This window comes from Pempheris klunzingeri, chromosome 4 (assembly GCF_042242105.1).
Source record: "Pempheris klunzingeri isolate RE-2024b chromosome 4, fPemKlu1.hap1, whole genome shotgun sequence".
In the NCBI taxonomy this organism is placed as follows: domain Eukaryota; kingdom Metazoa; phylum Chordata; class Actinopteri; order Acropomatiformes; family Pempheridae; genus Pempheris; species Pempheris klunzingeri.
Genome location: NC_092015.1, coordinates 19,661,364 through 19,681,761, shown reverse-complemented (window position 1 = coordinate 19,681,761; position 20,398 = coordinate 19,661,364). Strand labels below are relative to the sequence as shown.

Sequence of the window (20,398 nt, the reverse complement as noted above, 5' to 3'; positions counted from 1 at the left end):
ATACAAATCAAATGGATTCAGATCACCGTAAAAACAATTAGACTAAAGACACTCTGTACACCAAATTCAAGTCAAATTTAACACCTTTCAGCTCTTGGCAAAGGTCATAAAGTCATATCAGATCACATCAGCCCTAGCTGAGCAGTGTAGCACCTCCAGAACATAACATAATGTATCCAAAAATAGAAATTGCAATCCACTGTTTATTCTTTTTGTGAGTTACCGGCTGCACAGAGAAGCAGCTGCAGATTTTGCCACCATGCAGGTGTTAATGTTGTACTAATGCCTAATGTAGCCAACAACGGTGCAGAAATGTTCTGATAAAAGTGAACAATTCCGAAACAGAAGCTGTGCAGGAACCCTCTTCGTCTAGCCACATCATTACCACCCACTTAGCTGTCTTCGCCTTCAGCTCGGTCTACTGTTCACTACACCTCCACTCTTTCTCTCCGTCCTGCACTCTTCCCCGTGTTCCTCTCTCTGGCTCTCCCTCCCGCGCACTGTTATCGCTCAGTGTCGCCACTTGCTCGAATTAGGAACGGTACCTGTCCAACCTATGGGATTTCTCGCTGCTCTTCTCTTTGCCGTGCTGGTGATAGCTAGTGAGGGGTGTCTGCAGCAGCTGCAGGGAGAGCAGCGTTCTGTAGCCGGCTTTAGAGGGCACGGAATGTCATGTCTCCTCTGCAGGTAAAAAAAAAAACAGCTGCATTTCTGCCTGGAGGCTGCACCGCTGCCTCTCTACCTGCCTCGCCGTCTCCGTGTCCGTCCGTCTTGTTTTGCTCTTGCCGCAACTGTCTGTTTGTCTCGTGTGCTGCAGTTTGCTCAGTGTGCTATGTGCAGCTGCATTTGCTGGAGAAGTGACAGCAGGCTGTCGGCTAATGTGTACCACTAGCTGTATGTTTAGCTGCCTCTGCAGGGGCTGTGTTGAAATGCAGTTGATGACAGGTTTGCTCATTTGCTGTCATTTTCGTGTATTTACATCTGAGGATTCTGCCAAGTTCAACTCCTCCACTGTAGCTGCAGATAGAGTTATGTAATATCACAATGTGACTTTGCTGAGACAGTGTAATATGACTCATCAGTGAAGATGACGCAGCACATGATTGTGAGTTGTGAATCTATTTTACACACTGCAAGACATGCCATCACTGGTCCAATTTATAGTGTAAAGGATATATTTATGTATCAACACTGAAATTGCAATATTTCCCTCTGTTGACAACTACTACTACTACTACTACTACTGTATAGGCAAGACAAGTTTATTTGTATGGCACTTCTCAAGAACAAGCTAATACAAAGAGCTTTACATAAGACAGACTGTGTAAAAGAAACCCAGAAATCACATTTATAAAAAAAAAAAACAACAACATAGAAGATAGAAATAAGCTAAAATAAGAATAAGACAGAATAACAATTACAGAGCGGCCGCAGTACAGCAAATTGATTTAAACTTGGAGTTTGCGCAGACTTTCTAGGAGATTGTTCCACATATGTGGTGCAGAAAAGCTGAGGGGCTGCTTCTCCACATGTACACGTGGCTCTGGGGACAGTAAGCAGGAAGCACCTGTCCCAGATGGAGTGTGTGTGTGTGTGTGTGTGTATTTACGGTTCATGTCGGAGCCGTAGATCAGAAATGTATTTTGGGCCCAAATCACGCAGCGCTTTATTAAACAACTGCAGTATTTTGACATCAATTCATCGAAAAACAGGAAGCCGGTGTAAAGATCTGAGAGCTGTGCTGATGTGATTCAGTGTCCTGGTCTTAGTTAGAAGTCGGCAGCAAATCACCTGCAGCTGTCTAATCAACTTTTTAGAGACCTGTAAAGACAGAGTTACAATAGTCACGCCTACAGAAGAGACACATTGGCCAGGCCTATATTTCTGTCTTGGTTTGTGGTCTTTAGCATCAGAGAATGAGGCTGACTTTGGATCGTTGTTCTTCCAAAAACAATTACTTCAGGTTTATCTTTGTTTTACTGTAGGAAATTGCAGCACATCCACATCACTAATTTCACCCCCCCGATGCGTGCTCGTGACGGACCATCAGTCACCCTCTGATATCGGTATATAAATCTGCATGTCATCTGCATTTGGTTGTTTTCCACAATCTGAGCTCGTGGGAGCATGCAGATGCGGAACAGTAGAGACCAGAGATTGGAGCTGTATGTTATCAGGTGTAATAACGCTGCTGTAGAAAACACTGCAATGTAGTTTGTAAGCTGGCATGTTTGCGACTGTTTGTTTATCTGCCGCCATAACTGTGAATGCTTTACCACAACAGATTTGCATTAATATATAATGTACACATGAACAAATCCTTATGGAATGAATCAGCTGTTAATACATATTCAACATAAAACTGTTTATATAAGAATTTATGATTGCAACTAGGTCATATAACGTTTTCAAATGTAAATTATCTACCTATACAAGCTGCATAGGAGAAATTATAAAGACTGAAAGATGATCTGCTTAAAACAATTTGATAGAAAGTTATGATATGTTATAAACATGTATGAATCTTTTACATACTGCTTCACATGATAAACTTCTAAATAAAGTGATACAAAGTGAATCTGTCGGCAGTGGATTCCCATGACTGATTTCTCTGTCCTCTCTCCTCCTGTGCAGGTCTGACAGTGCAGCGGACAAAATCAGGTAGGTCTGCATTCTGTCTACTCCCCCCCCCCGTTACCTGTGGAGGTGTGCGCATGCATCGTATGCTGGTGGGCTTATGGGCCGCAGATACAGCGGGGCTGGCCCTGCTGTCACCCCATTTGCCCCGGCCCGCCCACCCCTCATGTGACACAGATTCACGGCTTTGTCCGCCAACCAAGGTGTCTGAAAGCGCTTTACATTTGGAGAGGCCGGCAGTGAATACAGTTGCAAGCCATGGAATGCCATTGTTTGCTTTTATTGGACAAACAACATCAGACACAAACAGGGCTTTGTGAGTTGGACACTATTGTGGAGCTTTTAGTCTTTTAGCCAGCCAGCCAGTGGCAGGTCAGCACTGTGGACACACACTGTGGGCACAGACACTGTATTCTTCAGGGTGTGAAGGCTTTGCTGTCACAAGAGACATTGTGCCAGTCCTGAAGCTCAGGGGTCCAAGGCACAAGCTGAAAAGGTGAGTGATAGGTAATGACGGTTGAGTCTGCGGTGCACCGCATGAGAAATGTTGGAACAGGGAATTTAATGAATAGCTGGTTCTCCTTGCTTGATGTGGTGGAGGAGAACTTGAATATGCTCTGATTTAGTATCACAGTTAATTTAGGATTTATCTTTCTGACGCTGGGTTTCAAGTCAGTGTTCCATAATCCACATCAGAAATGTGTCAGAGGCTTAAATGCTTCTGTAACTCTCCCATTTATATTTATCTACATCTCCTCCTTTGTGGCAGGTACAGTAGGATTGGTGATTGGAATAAATAAGAGATGATAACTTTTACCAAGATTTCCATCGTTGATTCCTTGATGATATCTACAATTAGTGCATCATCAGAGATATTCACTGCATATTATGAGGCCATAAACCATGAAAGCTCTTTGCTCTTTTGTTGGGTGTGTGTGCATGTGTGTGTGTGATGTGTGCTCTGCGTGCAGTGAGCCGTCATGAGAAATGGTGTTTGACTGGTACATGAGTGGACACTGTTATTTTGGTGTATTTGTGTGTGTGTGTGTGTGTGTGTGTGTGTGTGTGTGTGTGTGTGTGTGTGTGTGTGTGTGTGTGTGTGTGTGTGTGTGTGGACAGTGGTATGTGTGTCTGTTTTGGTATGCTTTGAGTGGTCAGTCATGCGAGTTGGGTGACCAGCAGACTGGGCCAGGTTCAAACCACTAGGAGTCTCTGCACTCTAACACACAACCAGGAGTTGGTTTATTGAACACAGTGTCTGTTGTCTGTGTGAACCACTCAGAGTGATGTCACTGATCTTGTTAGAAACAATAAGCGGCAACGACTTTAACCGGACCTTCTGTTGGTGTTAGTCCATGCTTTCCAGCAGTGAATGTAATATTTGTCCTGCTTTTTCTCATGGAGAATGTTATATGTGGCAGAAAGCCAGCGATTAGGCTGATAGTGATGTTTTTTACATCTCAAGTGTAATTTAAAGTCCCCGTCCTCTCAGTGATGTGTTCTGCTTTTTGTTAGTTCACCTGGATGTTAGATGTTCGCTGTGCAGAATGATGTTTGTGCAGAGTTTGACACTAGATCGCTGTTTTAACATTTGTCTGCTGAAGGAGGAGAGCTTCTCACCTTTAATCTGAGTTAAAGCATGATTTTGTGGCATCACAACTAGGGATGGATACCGAAACATGTCATTAAACAGGCCCCACTGATGAGCCCCAACGCTACCGGTTCTGCTCTCGGCAGTCAAGAAATTGAAACTACTCAATAAACTTTTATGGAAAAAACAGATGAAAAAGACACATTATTATTCAAAGCAGAATATTTTTAGGTCTCAGTCATCTATATTTATAGGGAATCCTACATAACATCGACTGTCGAGGTTTTGGAATTCCTTTGGACGTTGCACTGATACAGTACCTCTTTGGTTCAGAACTGGACAGGACGCTGGAGCCCAGAGGACTGGCATAATTTATAAATGCATATTGCTCAACTGGAATCAGCAAAGAACATTTATTCTATTCAAACAAATTCTGAACAAAATATTTCAAGTGGAACAGCACATTTATACTTTCAAAAATAAGGGGGATATCTTTCCGATGGGAACCTCTTATTGACCTTTGAGCCCAGTGATTCTACGTAGAGAAGAGATATACTGTATCTACTGTGGCTCTAGTTTCTTCTTTCTTAGATGTTCTGTTCTGTTATCTATTCCTCAATGTATTTTAGGGCAGCACGGTGGTGAATCCGCTGCCCTGCAGGTTTGCGGTTTGAACTTTGAACATTTGTGTGGCGTTTGCATGTTCTCCCCATGCTTGCGTGGGTTTTTTCCCAAGTACGCCGGCTTCCTCCCACAGTCCAAAGACATGTAGGTTAGGTTAACTGGTGACTCTAAATTGCTTGTAGGTGTGAGTGTGAGTGGTTGTCTGTCTGTATGTGGTTGGCTGCTGACCAGTCCAGGGTGTACCCCGCCTCTCGTCCAGTGTCAGCTGGGATTGGCTCCAGGCCCCCCTGTGACCCTCAAAGATAAGCGGTATAGACGATGGATGGATTTTGTATCACTTTGGTTGCTATTATCTCATCTCCTCTCATCTTACTCTTATTTTTTTACTAAAGCAGACATGTATTGCTAAATTCCTGATTATGCCCTGAATAGCAACTGAGAAACGTGTCAACAAGTTGACAGTCAACAAGCCTACAGTCCTCCTTATAGCAAGAAGAGCACATACTACATAGCACTCATTATTTATTCTCATTATTTATTTTATCCTGGACTTAACACCTCCATTAGAGGGCGGTATGAGCAAGATCACAAGTGTGTAATCAAATTGGAAAGAACAGAAACTATCATCCCTGTCTTGCTTGTACCCAAGCACATCTCTTGTATAGTGTTTCTGTATCCCCTGTAACCCCAATCCAGCTATTTCCTAAGTGGTCCTGAGTCACACAAACTTCACAAGATCAATACTTGGTTTGTTATAAAACCAACTGTAAATAATGCATGCAAAAAGCCCTCTGGCTGGATAAAGTGGGCAGAATGCAAGTGCACTTGGAAGCTGTAGTTTGCACGGTTGAAATAAGAGTTTGAGCCAGTTGTCGCCGTGTCTTCGAGGCAGGAGAGGAGCTCAGATCTGTTCTGTGGCTGGTAAAATAAGCAGCTGCTGAGTTGAATAATCATCAAGATCTGCTGCTTAGATTCTGCTAAGCAGTCTTGTCCTGTGTTTTCTGCCTCTTCTGTCTTTGCTGTAATGTCCGCATTGCTCTTCCGCCGTCTCCATTGCTGGATTATCGATCACCGTCTGTGGTTTGAGACATTAGCTTCCAGTGATGGAGGTCAGCATAATCTGATCCTACTGTTTATTTTGTGCTGGAGCCTCAGGAAAGCAAGGATCCAACATACTGAGTAAATGATGCTCACAAAACGGAGCTCCCAATTTTTTGTTTTGGGTGACTTTCAAACAAGGACAGGATAAGACGCCAAAATCACACAAGCTAGGTCCAAATAACATATTGTGAGAGACAGAAAACGACTATTAATAGAAAATGAGTACTAAGATTGTTCAAATTCTCCTCATAATTGTTCTAATTTAGTAAACCTAACACACTCTGCAGTTTGCTAACATCAATCCAAAATACAGACACATCCTGCACATTTTTGGTTCACATTAAAATAATTAGTTTATTGAATCTTCATTAATGATTCTTGTAGTTGCACACTAGTCCAGCTCCAGCTGCACACCAGACCATTTCAGTACATTCAGTGATCTAAGTGTGTTTTTTCTGTTTAATTTTGGTCATTGACTTTGCCAGGGAATTATCTCTGCAAGATGCTTTGAATTCATGACGTAGTTGCCATCCCTCCTCCATGTTAATGTGTGTGTGTGTGTGTGTGTGCGTGCAGCCCACCGTGTCACAGATTTCTGCTCCTCACACTGACGCCGCGATGCTTTGATCGCGAACTGCGAATGCGTGCCTGCAGCTTGTAGCGCAGACAGGAAGAAGGAGGAGGAGGAGGAGGAGAGACAGAAAGTGAAGGGGAGCAGAGCAGGGGAGGGAGGCTGAATAAGCAGGGAGAGGAGGAAAGGAGGTGAAGGACCACCCTTATCGAGCATAGCCGTTCCCAGGGAGCCTACCAAAGGGACCTTCCCACACACACACCATGGCCAGCCAGCCAATCAGAGCGCTCACATCCTTGACCCATCCTCCCTCGTACAACTGCTCATCCATGGCTCAGCGAAGCAGATGTGAGGTGATGCGGTCGGAAGCGAGGCTGCGAGCCACCTGGACAGAAAACCGAAACTCATTGTGTTTTTAATGTACAGGGGAGGAAAGATAGAGGTTTGATAATCGCTGTGAAGAATTGTTAGCAAGGAGGAGAAGACCGGTTCAGATATAACTGTGTCATGACAGTGGCATTCAGTCAGTCTGGACATCCTGTAGCATCTGAACAGGCATTTCATCTTAAAAAGTGTTGTCTGTATCACCCCTGTTTGCAACTTTCTGAGCTGGTGACAATATTTTTTCCTCTGACTGATTTCGGATGTGCTGTGAAAGGGAGGAGGACAAGTGGGATTTTATGAGGCTTGGCGATGATGACAAAGCATGCTGGACAAGTGACAATCTGACAAGGAAACAGCGGGACAGTGATTGAAGAGAGGCCATGAGAGCCAGGAGAGAGGCCAGGATGGTGTCTGCCTGTTCACCATGCACAAACATAAGGTCAGGTCTGATTTCTGTTACCTTTCTTTAGCTGTGCTACTTTCTTATTCTGTGGTCTTGAGTTCGATCAAAGAGCACATTAGCTGATATGCATAACGGATAAGGCGGATTAAATATTAATATGAAACTTATTGTGAGCCATTAACAAAAAAACAGAATTTGTGGCAGTGTTACAGTCATATTTTAAAACATTAAACTGACATATTTCCTTTATAGCTCATACTATCTGATTTGGACTATTATAAGGAACCCCACCGTGGTTATTTTCCAATATACTTCTCAATGTACTCCTACTCTGTAATGCATTATACACTAAATAATCAGAAATTTGCCCTCTTGCTGTCTGATAATGATGATAATCATCCTTTGAATTAAGTGCTAATGTAATATCCACTGACTACATCATATGGCCTAGACGGCCGTTGTATTATTCTGCAGCTGTACCCTTTTCTGTTTGACCTCTGAGAAAATGCATCTGCCATCTCTCTCTCTCCACAGCAGACATTTTAAATGCCAAATTACATTGTTTTGGCTTGCCTAAGAAATGTTCCATTAAAAGATTTAAACGCACCGTCCCGACATGGCGATGATGTAAAGGTGCATATTTAGCTATTCAGTGAGTAAAGAATAAGAAACTTGGATCAATCTTGAATAAATTTGCGACTGCATCATAAGCATTCCACATATTTCTCCTTGTAGGTGTGGCAGGACTTATGTTTGTGTGCTCAGTGTTCAAATAACTTTTGTTTTCTTCAGCAATTGGTTCAAATAGGGGAAATGTGTCAAAATGATTCATATCCACATGCGTTTACCTTAAACTTAATGAATGCAGGCTGTGGTGGAGTAAATCACTGTATTCTGCAATATATCTCACACACGCGCACACACACACACACACACATTTGAGTAGCAGGGATATTCCGGCTGGCTTCTTGCCTCCTAAATCTTCGCTGTGATCTCTGCTCCCCAGGTCCATTAAGGGCAATTTGGTTAGATTTACTGTGCCTGTCTACAGGGATACAGGGCAGTCCTAGCCCTGCTTTAGGTTACCTCTCTGTGATAAATACTCCTGGCAGGTATAAAGCCCTTAAATGAATCACGAATGGTCGTCATTACGGAGCAAAATAAGTGATTGTAGCTCAAGCACACTTTGCTTTATCATTTCTATCTCATTTTATTTCCTTTAACGTAAAAAAAGCAATTGCTGGCTAAAGCGTCTGTGTCAAAATTCCACGTCTCTTATTAGATGCTGATACAAACAGCGTTGTGTCATTCAAATCGTAAGACATCATTTGTTTCATCTTTTTCTTTACTAATGCAGTTCATAAAATCAGCCAAATATGAATAATTGATTTTTACTGATATTTATCTGTCTGCAATCTGTATGAAATGGTCAATGTCTTCATAAGTTAATGTTTTAAAACCAAACCAAACCAATTCAAATGATTAGGAGCACTGACAGTAGAGTGTTAAAGGCTTATATAATAAAAAATACCTGGAGAAAGAAAAATATCTGATTAATCTGCTTTTTTTAATGCACCTCTTTCAATCACTTCCTTTTCCTGAAGCTGAAAATGCTAGAACATATTGAGATATAATTGGGGTTTTTCCATTTGAACCCATCTCTTCTTCAAGTTGTGGGTTTCAGATCAGGATTTTCAAACCTTTACTCAAACTACATGGTTCTTTTAAAACCACAGCGCCCATCATAGTTACCATAGTCACCACCACCTTCAAGCTAAAATGACAAAATGTCTTCCATACAGTAAAAACACTGTGACCAATCCCTCTGTCTACTCTGATACCGTTTCATGTGCTGCTGGTCAGTGAGATTTAACTACTTAAATCAGATGTAAAGCACACTGTGCGAAAATCTGTGGGTTTTCATTTTATTGACTGAAGATGTGAGGCTCATGGGTAAAAAACTAGACAGGTATGCAAACACAACACTGCATTTTTCTGACATATTTAAATGTCTTCCCGGTCGACACTTTAAAGATTTAATATCAGTTGCAGTTAATGTAAGTTTATTGAATAGATATAAATCTCCCAGCAGGCCTTCCCAGTCTGTTAGGCACCCGCTTTGGAAACAACTGCATCAGATATTGAATTTTAGAAATAAATCTCAAAACAGGACATGTGGCTTTTTATCTGCAGACTTTTTTTTTTTGGACAGATTCATTTGAACTTTTTCAGATCGGTGCCTTTAAGCCAATTCGGTTTTCAATAAAAATCTAGTCCAACAAGATCTCAAAAGATTTTCACCATTCTGGACCTGAGTCGTCGTCATATCACAGCCTGTATTTTGGGCCAGCTGTTGACGTCCCACACAGGAGGTGATTCATTATGTACCTCTGTCTGTAGAAGATCTGTCTGTCAGTGGCACACCACTTACCGCTTTTGCAAAAGGTGCCGTTTTCATGCTGGGTGGACAGCTGCCTCACTGTAGTTACACAAGGAGATATGCCACGCACATATGTCATTTAATGGTACGAACTAAACTAAATTTAGACCCGTCTTTGTCTTTCAGCGATCGTTTTTAGAGGCGAGCCTGCCTGTATCCGTCCTCAGTTGGAGCTAAAATTGATACCAATCCATTTATCCAAAACTCACATAATCTACTGTCTTACTGGAAGAGTTTGGTTGCATGTTTGTGAGATAATGAAGCCGGGGTTCATTCCATCCATACTCAGAGTTGTAAATTGGGGCTCTTACAGTATGTGGACTAGGATACGTAGACAGGCACAAACTAGCACCAGATATAATGTACCTCCAGGTATTTCACATCACCTTACAGCAACTACTGTATCCATGTGAGTGGGCTATGTGTCTGCATTCAGCAGGCCTTCACTGCTGACTAATCACAGGGCCTCTGGTGACTCACCATCTAATTCACATATGTTCATCAGCAAATCACTCCCGCTGATCTCGCTAAATGTCTACATCTCCACCCCAGCAGGGCAAAATTTAATGCACCTTTTCCTGCAAATGTGCACTCTTATCCAGATGACGCATATCCGCGGGGACGACACTTGAATATGTTATAGGTGGAGATCCATCTGTCATGTCAAATTTTTAATACCACAATCGTTCCTTGCTGAACACCACAGGTCCATCAAGGGGTTTAGCTTCGCAGAGCTGTTGAGGATTAACACTAAACTCCAAAGACCATTACAGTCAAATTCAATTCCATGTGCCAGATTGCCTTTCTTAAACATATTTTCTTTTTAATGGAAGGTCTGTTTTTTTAGGTTTCATAAATCAAGGGGTGTAATCTGTAATCTGTCTCATCTGAATTCCCTTCCTCCATGGGGGACATGATTGATTTTCCCCCCTAGCTGTTCTAAAGGGGCCATGGATTATCCTTACTTAGGGCTTCCTCTGTTCCTCTGCAGCCCATGTTTGTAAGAGAATGAAGCACTGGGGGCCATTTTAAACATCCACTTTCTGCTTCTCATAGTCTGGGGTGAATATTGAAATGTTTTGACACTGAATTTATTTTGCATCCATAAGGCGGAAACAAAGTATCGGCTAAAACATTAATCTCAACCGGAAATTCCTCATTTAATCAATTTCTCTCAGGGAGAAAATGTTATGAAAAGTGGATTACCGTACCGGCAGGCATAAGGTCCGCAGAAGGTGCTGCACAGTCGAAAGAAACCTCTCAGTCAGGGGTAAAGGAGTGGGAAGAAATTGGTCAGACTGGAAAGGCGAATGTATTATCAGGTGCCACAGCAAAAATAAATTGATTGAATAGATGGAGGAGTGGTTGAGGGCCTCTGATCACAGTGATTCATGGTACATGTGGGCGCTCTGCATTGAGTCACTGGCGGCGGCAGAGACCGAAGTGAAAAGACTGCACTCTGAAAGAGCCCAATTACCCGATGCTTTACTTTTCTACATGCACACACGAACACACACAAATGTACATGTAATTTTCTGTGAAACTGCCTGGATTGAAATGTCAGCAAATAAACAGTAAATGTCAGAACATGTTTACAACCACGTTAGGGCTTCAAACCGGAGCGCTCACTAACAACCACCGAGAGGACTGTGTGTGAACTGTGTGAAGTGTGGTCCTCTTTTGTTTTAGAAAATAAAAGGTTTCTTACCTTTTTTATGAAGATCTATTATAACAGTCCGTTCTGATTTCTATGTTTATTTTTGCCTCTGGAAACTGTAGCAGACCTGAGCCGTCAATAGCGGCGCATTTTAGTCAGCATCAACTGCTATCAGGACAATCACATCATGAAAAAGATAATCTACCAAAACCTCTCATCACTCTTCTCTGCCTTCACTGATAGGCCAAGCAAAAGAAGTGGAAGAAACTGATATGGAAACCCCAAAGGTAGGATATAACTCAACAAGCAAAAGACACTCCACACATTTGCAGTGACAGTATGTAGTAGCTTAGAAGTGCTTCATGTCAATACAAAGATAAATCATAGGTTGTGGAACATCATACCATCTGTCTTCCTCTGCATATACTCCCCCATTTTTTATTTATTTTTTTTAATAAAAGTAAGTTCTTAGTCATCTTTGGTTGTAAAAGGGCCTGCAAGTGATTTGAACAAATATGAGAGTGTCATACACACTCACACCAAAAGAGGGAGCTGTTCCAGTATACTGTTTATGAATCCCACTAGTGCATCTAGTTCCTCCCCACTTCTTCTGGTCTTAGATTTCACAGTGTGTGAGATCCAGCAACAAAACTGCTGCACCATCATTTAGCAAGACACTGTCAGCATTGTTCTCTGTTGGAGCACCACAGGGTTAGAGGTGGAGGTTGGTTCCAACATGGCCTCTCTGTAGTCTGAAATGTCACTATTTTAAACCTGACTGCAAGGACGTGACTGTAGAGAAACTGGTAAAACTGGTTCTGCGCAGCCTTGAAAACGGTCATATAATGTCTCCCGTTGCTCTGGAGGAGCTTTGTCGTTCCTGAGAAAATAGCTGTGATGCTGTCGTGATGATCGGCCCAGAGGCCACAAATTCATTACAGAGTGACTGTGTCACAAACTGGATTTGTGGAGTTCGAAAGATGTGGACGTTCACCAGGCAGGGAGGGTCTAACAGACGATGTTATCCATCATTGGAGTTGTAGGATCCAGTGTTTTTGAAACTTGACACTTACAAGGAAAGAAAAGTCAGGATGTCTCAGTCTGTGCATCGGTTTTGACCATTCTTGTTTTAATCCGTCTCTGGAACAAGCAATATGGCATCACTGGTGTGGCCGTTTTTAACTGTGAATTGAAGTATCTTAAAACAACCATTACTGATTACTTAAAGATTTCATTAAATGAAATGCAATACGAAATTGTGTATAGAAACAGTCCTCATACACTGAATTTCAGTGTTTTATGAGTTTTAGACAGATTAGGTTCATAAGTGTCCTGCATTTTATTTACAGTACTTGTTTTAATTCATGTATTGGTGATGTGTTAGTGCTACTAAAAAAGCAAACAGTCGGAGGGCTGTTGATGTGTGATTTTAGTAACTGGTGTAAAGTGGAGTTTTGAAAGTGGGAGAGTAAAAGATTTCGACAGGACACGACGTGTTGTGTGATAGCTGGCTGTGCTCTCCTCTGGAGCGCTGACAGACATGACTTGTTGGTTTGAGGATGGAAGGATACGGTCACTTCCGACAAGGAATCTATAATATCATCTTTTATCAACCAGTTTCTTACTACAAGGCATTTCTGTAGTGATGATGGGTGCTGAGCAGTGTCCAGTTCAGAGGTTAATGTACCCTTTTAAATTGATCAATCGCACAGTATTTTAGTTAGCAGCCATGCTATTTTATTACTGCACAGATCCTGATCGTCATGCATATTTGTCTTCATAGTGGTCGGAAAATCTCACGCACTTCAACGGCACCTGTTGACTACCTGAGGAGTTATAAGACAGAGCAAAGGTTGTTATCTAAGGACATTAGAGAACAGTCTCCCTCCCTGCAGTGTTTGACCTTGTTGATGTGGTCCAGACTTTCAGGTTTTCACCCACAGCGTAGGCTCGATGTGGAAAAAGTAGCGAGTCTTCATTGGGATTCATGACATTAGCTTTGCAGATTTCATCAGTGCAAAGTCGAAGTGTTTGGAAGTCCGAGGCCTTGCTGGATGATTGTTGCTTTGTCACTCTGAGTGACGTGGATCATTTGTGAAGCTTGAAATAGCTCAAGTGCCGTCCTTGAAAGCCTTGTGGGTGATAATGGCATAGTAGCCAGTGGAAAGCGAATGTAAGGTGTGTGTGTGTGTGTGTGTGTGTGTGTGTGTGTGTGTGTCTCTCTGGGGCTCAGCATTATGTTTTCCCTGTCTACATGTCTGACTGAAAAGAGCGAGCAAGGTCCGCATGTGGCCCTGAAGCAGCTGGCTGGACCGCTCCCAGCTCCAATGATGGCAGGGTCGTCTCTGTGGCGACAGCCCTGACTGATTAGATGGAAGGATTGTCTGGGAGGGGTCAGTCAATATCTCTCCAGCCAGTCCCTTATCCCGTCAGTCCTGTAATGTACAAATATTTTTCCTCCTTCCACCCACAAAGCCTTCGCCTTTTGCTCCAGAGCAAGTCGTGCCTCTTAAACACCGCCGAAAAGTTGGACGTATGCAGAATGAACATGGACTTCATTTAGACAGCATCATCGGTGCAGCTGCTGTGTTTATAATCAACGTGCCTGTTTGAATGAAGGTTAAGCCGAGGCTGTTCTGAGGACGGAGCAGATGGGGTTATTCTTTCACCCGCGGAGGTTTGTGTTTGAGCGTTAGCAACAGTGAACAACCCCTCAGCGACAGCGCATCTGACCATGTTGGCTTCCACACCACAGTATCTCACGCTCACTGAGGATGAGGTCATGTGGAGCTATTTCATAATTGTGTGATGACTGAGCCGGCATTGTGTGCTTATGTAATTAATAACAATGAGGAAACGTTGTCGATCCTGTTGGAAAGGTTTGTTTTAAGGCATCAATAAGAAACACCCCCCAAAAATGAATTTAATAGTTTTGTTTTGTGGATTTTCTTTTGTCTCTTATACAAAAAATACAACAAAAAAAAAAAGATGTACATTCCGGTGTGTTCAGTTAAACAGCTCCTGTGAAGTGACTCTGACATTTCTGCCCCTAGACAGCAGTGTCAGCAGTGCAGTGATACAGTAGCTGCTAAAAAGTATACCATACATTAGTGGACGTGGACTAGATGTGGAGAGATCAGCTGAACCTGATCTCCCTGTGTCATGGCATCATTTTTGTGAACAGAGCAGCTGTGTGTTTGCAGAGCTCAGGGTCAGGGATGTGATGAGTCACTGATGCACTGTATAATAGCTACGGCTCCAGTGTGGGCTGGAGCTACACACACAGACTCATTGTGCCTTTTCTGCAGGTAGCCCGTAGAGATGTCCTGCGCTGATTATCAGTTTACTCGTATTGATCAGCTGATAATCACCGACACAAATGCAGCGAATGGGCTATTGTTAGTGTAGCATCTTACATCTATGTGGGTCTTTAATGACGCGGAGATAGTCGTGATTCCTGGAGTCAAATCAACATTTCAGACCTCTCCGTTTAATTATTCCTTTGAAAGTCGATGCACCCCATTAATCTGCCGTCTAGCTTAAAGCCACAGAGCCACAGCAAGCCAATTAACCTTTAGCATAGCAGCAAAGGTGATAGCAAAGACTTAACTACTGTTACAAGAGTGTACACCATGATGCAGTGAACCTGTCTGGATGATTACCACTGCGTGCACTGGCTGTCGTTAGTTTCAGCTAGGTAGCTAGCTGAAAAGACGGGCACTGAGTCTGAAAAATAAAATGAGCTTGTAAAAGACAGAATAGAAAAATGGATTTAATCATTATGTTGTTATGAATATGAATTGATCTTGTGGTGCGTTATCTCTTTTGATTGATAGGTGTCAGTGATAACTGGTGTTACACACATTTGTACATAGAAAGGAATGCTCTCATGATACTGAGTGTCTTAACTTTGGGTATCAACTGATTCAGATCCAGCACCAGTGCAACAAAACTCTGTAAATCTATGTGGATGTTACATTAGCTCGCCACATCAAATGAACTGAGCAGACCAGAGAAAAAAAATGCTTTTTAAATAATAGAATAATAACTATTGGCAAGTCTGATTTATTAAAAAAAAGCATTATGCTCCAGAGATTGCTGTGGCCTGAGGCAACTAAAGGTGGAATCACTGAATTTTGTAATGGCTAAGAAACAGTTTCTAATGAGGATCGGTGGATCAGGCTGACCTAATAGGGTCGTGATAGGTGCAGATACCAGCATCTCATGTTTCACTAGTAATATTAACAATTATAGGATATTTAAATTCAGTGGAGGTCTGTTCTCCCACAAGCCTAAACCTATTGTTTAGGTTAATGGAGATAATCCCAAACTCCATTTTCCTCCCCCCCCCCCCCCCCCCTCCCCCCCCCCCCCTCTCTCTCTCACTCTCTCTCTCTCTGCTTTGTTTAGTAATTAGGAGTGTCTGAGTGTGTGTTCGGGGTTTGTTGAAAAAGAAACCTCGCTCTATTTTCATCCCGCTCGCTGCAGCAGAAACAGGAAATGGAAGGCTTTTTTAAATGAGTGCTTTAATGTCAGCACGTGTTGCACTTTGTTCTTTTATTCATGGCGCACGTGACAGGCCTGCTGAAGGCCATCTGTACTTCACTTTATCACTTTTTGGGTCGACCTGATATCGAACATGATGTATATCCCACGCAGTGTTGCTCGCTTTTGCCATCAAACCTATTATGTCGTTCATCACGGCTGTCATCATTCTGTCTTCCACTCCCCCCTCCCTGCTTTAGTCAGTGTTGGCTCTCTACATAGTGCCTGTTCTGTCCTCAGTGGGATGTCTGCTGCCGGTGTGTTTTTTTTTGCATGATATAACATTTACTTTGGGCTCCTATTGTTCCGGTTTCTGCTGTGCATTGCTGTCCCATGTTTGCATCTGTGCAGCCTCATTCTGTCCTGTTTTTCCTGGTTTGTCTTCTAGCCAATCATGTGAGCCTGCCCTGTCTGTCCTTATCAAGAAAAACACTTAACTTAATTGCAATTCTCAGTTCAATCAAATGAAAGTTAACTTGAGTAAATTGATCTCTTTCTCGTTTCATTTCATTTTTATAAGTGGATAAACATTTGTATGTTCATTGTGTGAATGCTTCTCTGCTCTCTGTCTCCCCGCTGTGGCCTAAAGGGCTTGGATTATCCGACATGTTCAGTTCAATGTGAAAACAGCCACACAGTTACAGCATCACCCATTTGCCCGTTCTCTGATCAGACAGTAGAGATCAATCCGTGGGGATTTTATCAGCGCGAACGGGGACACGGTACGAGCATAATCCATACTGTGTAACAAAGCAGGGAACGCCCACCGGGCAGAATGGGAGAGTCGAGCTTGCCGCGGTATCCAATCCCACAAAGCAGTGTAGAGGGATTAATCCAGATTATGAGCCAGTGCTATTCTTAGAAATAAATGAAAAATCTCTGGGCCAGATTAGGGTTCAAGGAGCGCTAAAAAAAAAAAAGCTGATGCAGGAATCACATGACTGTTGTTGTTGTTTGTCTGACTTCTAATAATGACTACTATCTGTCAATGCATCACTCTCTCCGTGGCACATGAGCTCGAGTCTCAATTGTTTTCTTTTTTTCAAGCAAGCCTTAAAACAAAGCAACCCTGTGGGGCTTCAGATGTTCAGAATCCTCCCTATAAAGGGCACATTGAACATGACATGTATTCAGGGAAAAGGGGAGTGAATCACCTTCTGTGCTTGCGTGAGTTGGAGGGAACCTTCTCTTACTACAGCACAGCTGTGGTCTGGTCAGCAGGGGGCGTCAGTGAGAGGAAGCCACTCTCACTCAGTGGTTGACTCTTCTCTGGAGGAGCTGTCCATTCAGCACCACTCTGGAGCTGCTTCTCTTCCACCCGGCTGGACAGAGCACTAACAAAAGTCAAACCGCAACCACACACAGTGAGAACGCTGAAAGAAATCGGACGCAAAATAAAGTGACAGGCTTCAAAGGCCTCAAAACACTCATGTCACCAAATGGTTGTTTAGCGTGCTGTCAATAAGCAGGGAAGGGATTTACTTGCATTGTGCTGTGCGTCCTCTTCCTTATGGAGATGGATTAGTTTGACTAACCAAAATGCAATGGAGAACCAGCAGCTGTGTGTTGACCTAAATGCATTATTTGACATAACAGACATAACGCCTTAGGATGAGAACATTTTAAGTGATGGCAAGTGGTTCTTTTTATTTGGTGGTGTTGGTACGATTATGTATTATTCAGACATTATTTTTGAGAGTTACAGTCGTGGCACAAAAGGCACCGGTGCTTTTTTTGGGGTGTAATAAATTAATAAAATGTCACGATGACCTCTGGCTGTTCTGACACATTGTTTTTAGAAAGCGATATTGATGGAAATGAACAATGCATGCCCCCTGCAGCATGCTGGGTCAGGATGAACTGCTTGAGTGAAACCCAGCAGTCGGGCGGGCGGGGGGGACAACTCTGCAGCCTTCCTGGATGTTCCCAGGAATCATGACCACCAACCATGCCATGATTTCTACTGTCATTATTCAGGTGCCCCATGGCTGCAGGTATTGTTCCCCAGTTTTTTTGTTTTGTTTTGTTTTGTTTTGTTTGCACGCCATGACCAGGTGAGCACCAGATGGACTCTGTGTGAGATGACTCGCTGTCCTCTTGCTTGACTGAGGCTCAGGCTACAGCTCTCACTGCTTCACTCCGAGAAGGGATTAGAGCGTTCTCATATCTTCGCCTCTTTCCCTTACTTTCCTCTCTCTGCAGTCCCACTGCATTCACAGCAGCCTATAGGGACAGGCGGTGCTGGCTAACGATATACAGTGAGCGTATCCTCTTGCCTGCCTGCTACATGGAACAGATATAAATGATCCTCTTCTCTCTGAGAGTTTTTCAAAAAGTAATGATGTCTACACTTTGGGAATGTGACTCATAGCTGGTAGCCAACCATTATTCCAAATACATGATTCAAATTATACTTTCAACTATCTGGCAGGCTGCCATTGATGTATGCTACTTAGTGTGTTCATGAGCAGCCAAGGAAAAGCACAGTAAAACATGAGACCACAAAACTGCACAACAGCAACATATTATAAGTGATGCTAATACTGTTATTTTTTTAGTGCCGCTGACAGATAACCCACTTCCTCTTGAAAAAGAATGCCTATCAACTAACTTGGCATCTGTCTAGCCCAATTTAATCTGATTTAGAAAAACACTGTACTGTTATAACTCGGACCGGTGTTCCTTTCAGTGACACACTTGAGGCCGTGGTTAGACGTCTCTGGAAAATAAATGTAACACAGATAACGTCAGTGTAAACATCCCCAAGGTCATGTGTCACCTCCGAACTGTTTACCTATTTCAGTTCATGTCCTGAGCCTGGCGTGAGGCCCACTTTCTGTAATGGGAACATATGTCCTCCCAGTCCGAGAGCTTAAGTGCAACTGCATCATCTGCGTGCCATTATCTTTTTTGGTTGCTTGCCCCTCTCTATCAGTCAGTCATACACTGGCTCTCTCCTGGCTCCATCTGCATGTAGGGGGGGGGGGTTAAAAAAGCAGAGTGAGTGAATGGAGCTCAGTGACTCAGCAGGCACAAAAGAAAGAGTATCAATTAAAGGAACTAATGAGTGATAAACAGTTAAATAAACTAAATCAGTCAAATTAAATCAGTTAAATAAAATAAATGAAGTCCCTCGACCATCAGAGAGTGTGTGGGTGTGTGTGTGTGTCTGTGTGTGTGGGTGTGTGTGCGCGCAGGCCAACCACAATGTCTGATCTGATGGTGGGGAGTGGTTTGCATTAGCTGTAGTATTAGCCATCCCTAATGAGGTGTAATTTCTAATGTGCAGGCTTTTAAGAAGATTAAGCGGGAAAGAATGTGTTGCACCCTGACCCAGTGCCTTTAGTCAAGTTGGCCATTGTTTTGGGATGACAGCTTCTATTAAAGTGAACGGTTGGTTGCTCTCTGACCTCTGTGGCCTGAGGTGGTCTAGGGAAGAGATGAAGCAACCACGTCTGCAGTCATCAGGTGACTACCACAGCACAGAGGTTAATCTATTACAAATATAGATGAGATGAGTTTGCACGGTGATTGATTCCGATTCTATTAACTTTATAAACAACAGGTCTTCAGTTTCACACAGAAGCACAGAGAAGGAGGCCTTTTGTTTCTAGCTGTGAACTTAAGCTGAAATGACAATTGTAGCCAGCTGCATCAGCTGTAGGCGGCTAGCATGGGCTACCTCTCAGCGAAGCCACCATGAGTTTGTTTGAAACTGACTGAGCCGATTATAGGACTGAGAATGGAGGCAATAAGTTTGGCAAACGTAACCAAGTCTTGGCTTGATTTGCTGGAGTGTAAATGTCACCATACCAGAGAAAAAGCAGGCAGAGTTGGTATTGTTTCTCAGAGAGGGTGTTCAGGTCGCGATCAGGTATTACATAATCTCTAGCTCCACGAAATCATGTCATTACGCTTGGATGCAACCCCCCGGCGACCACTAGCAAGCTAGTTAGCAGGGAATGCTACCATTTGCAGCTCACCGTAGAGCAGGAAAGCACACAGTCATCTAATCCCCACAGGTTTGCTTTTGTGTTTTTGTGTTTTGGAAAGGTCTGAATAAGACCCCGCCCTCGGCTATTGAGATGCAGAGCATCTCTCTTAGTAGAGACCCATGTATGTGGACAAATCCAAAGCTTTACAGGCCTGCTGTGCCAGTCAATTAGATAAATGAGGATAACAAAAGGCTCCAGTTAGATTTAAACTCAGGTTATTTCAGTCATAAAACACTTTTGTAGCCGTCAAAGCAAGCTGAGTCACTATGATGTCCATCTGATTTATCATGTATGCAGAACACAGCACACAGCTATTAACACAGGGAGTACCCCGGTACACTGAATGCATTAAGAGATTAACAGGGTTAGCTGCTGACACTGATCAGGGCTGGAGTCCAATACAAGAGGAAAGAATTACAGCAGGTCCCCCCACTTAATACCCTTCTCATA

The 20,398-nt window shown here is 43.0% G+C and overlaps 1 protein-coding gene across 1 annotated transcript in view; it reads left to right on the top strand.

The window, feature by feature from the left end:
• gramd1bb (GRAM domain containing 1Bb) overlaps window positions 1-20,398 on the top strand; it is a 67,862-nt gene that overhangs the window by 7,575 nt on the left and 39,889 nt on the right. The window contains exon 3 of the mRNA XM_070828933.1: window positions 2,635-2,661. Coding sequence (XP_070685034.1) covers window positions 2,635-2,661 — 27 coding nt within the window. The remainder of the gene's footprint in view (window positions 1-2,634; window positions 2,662-20,398) is intronic.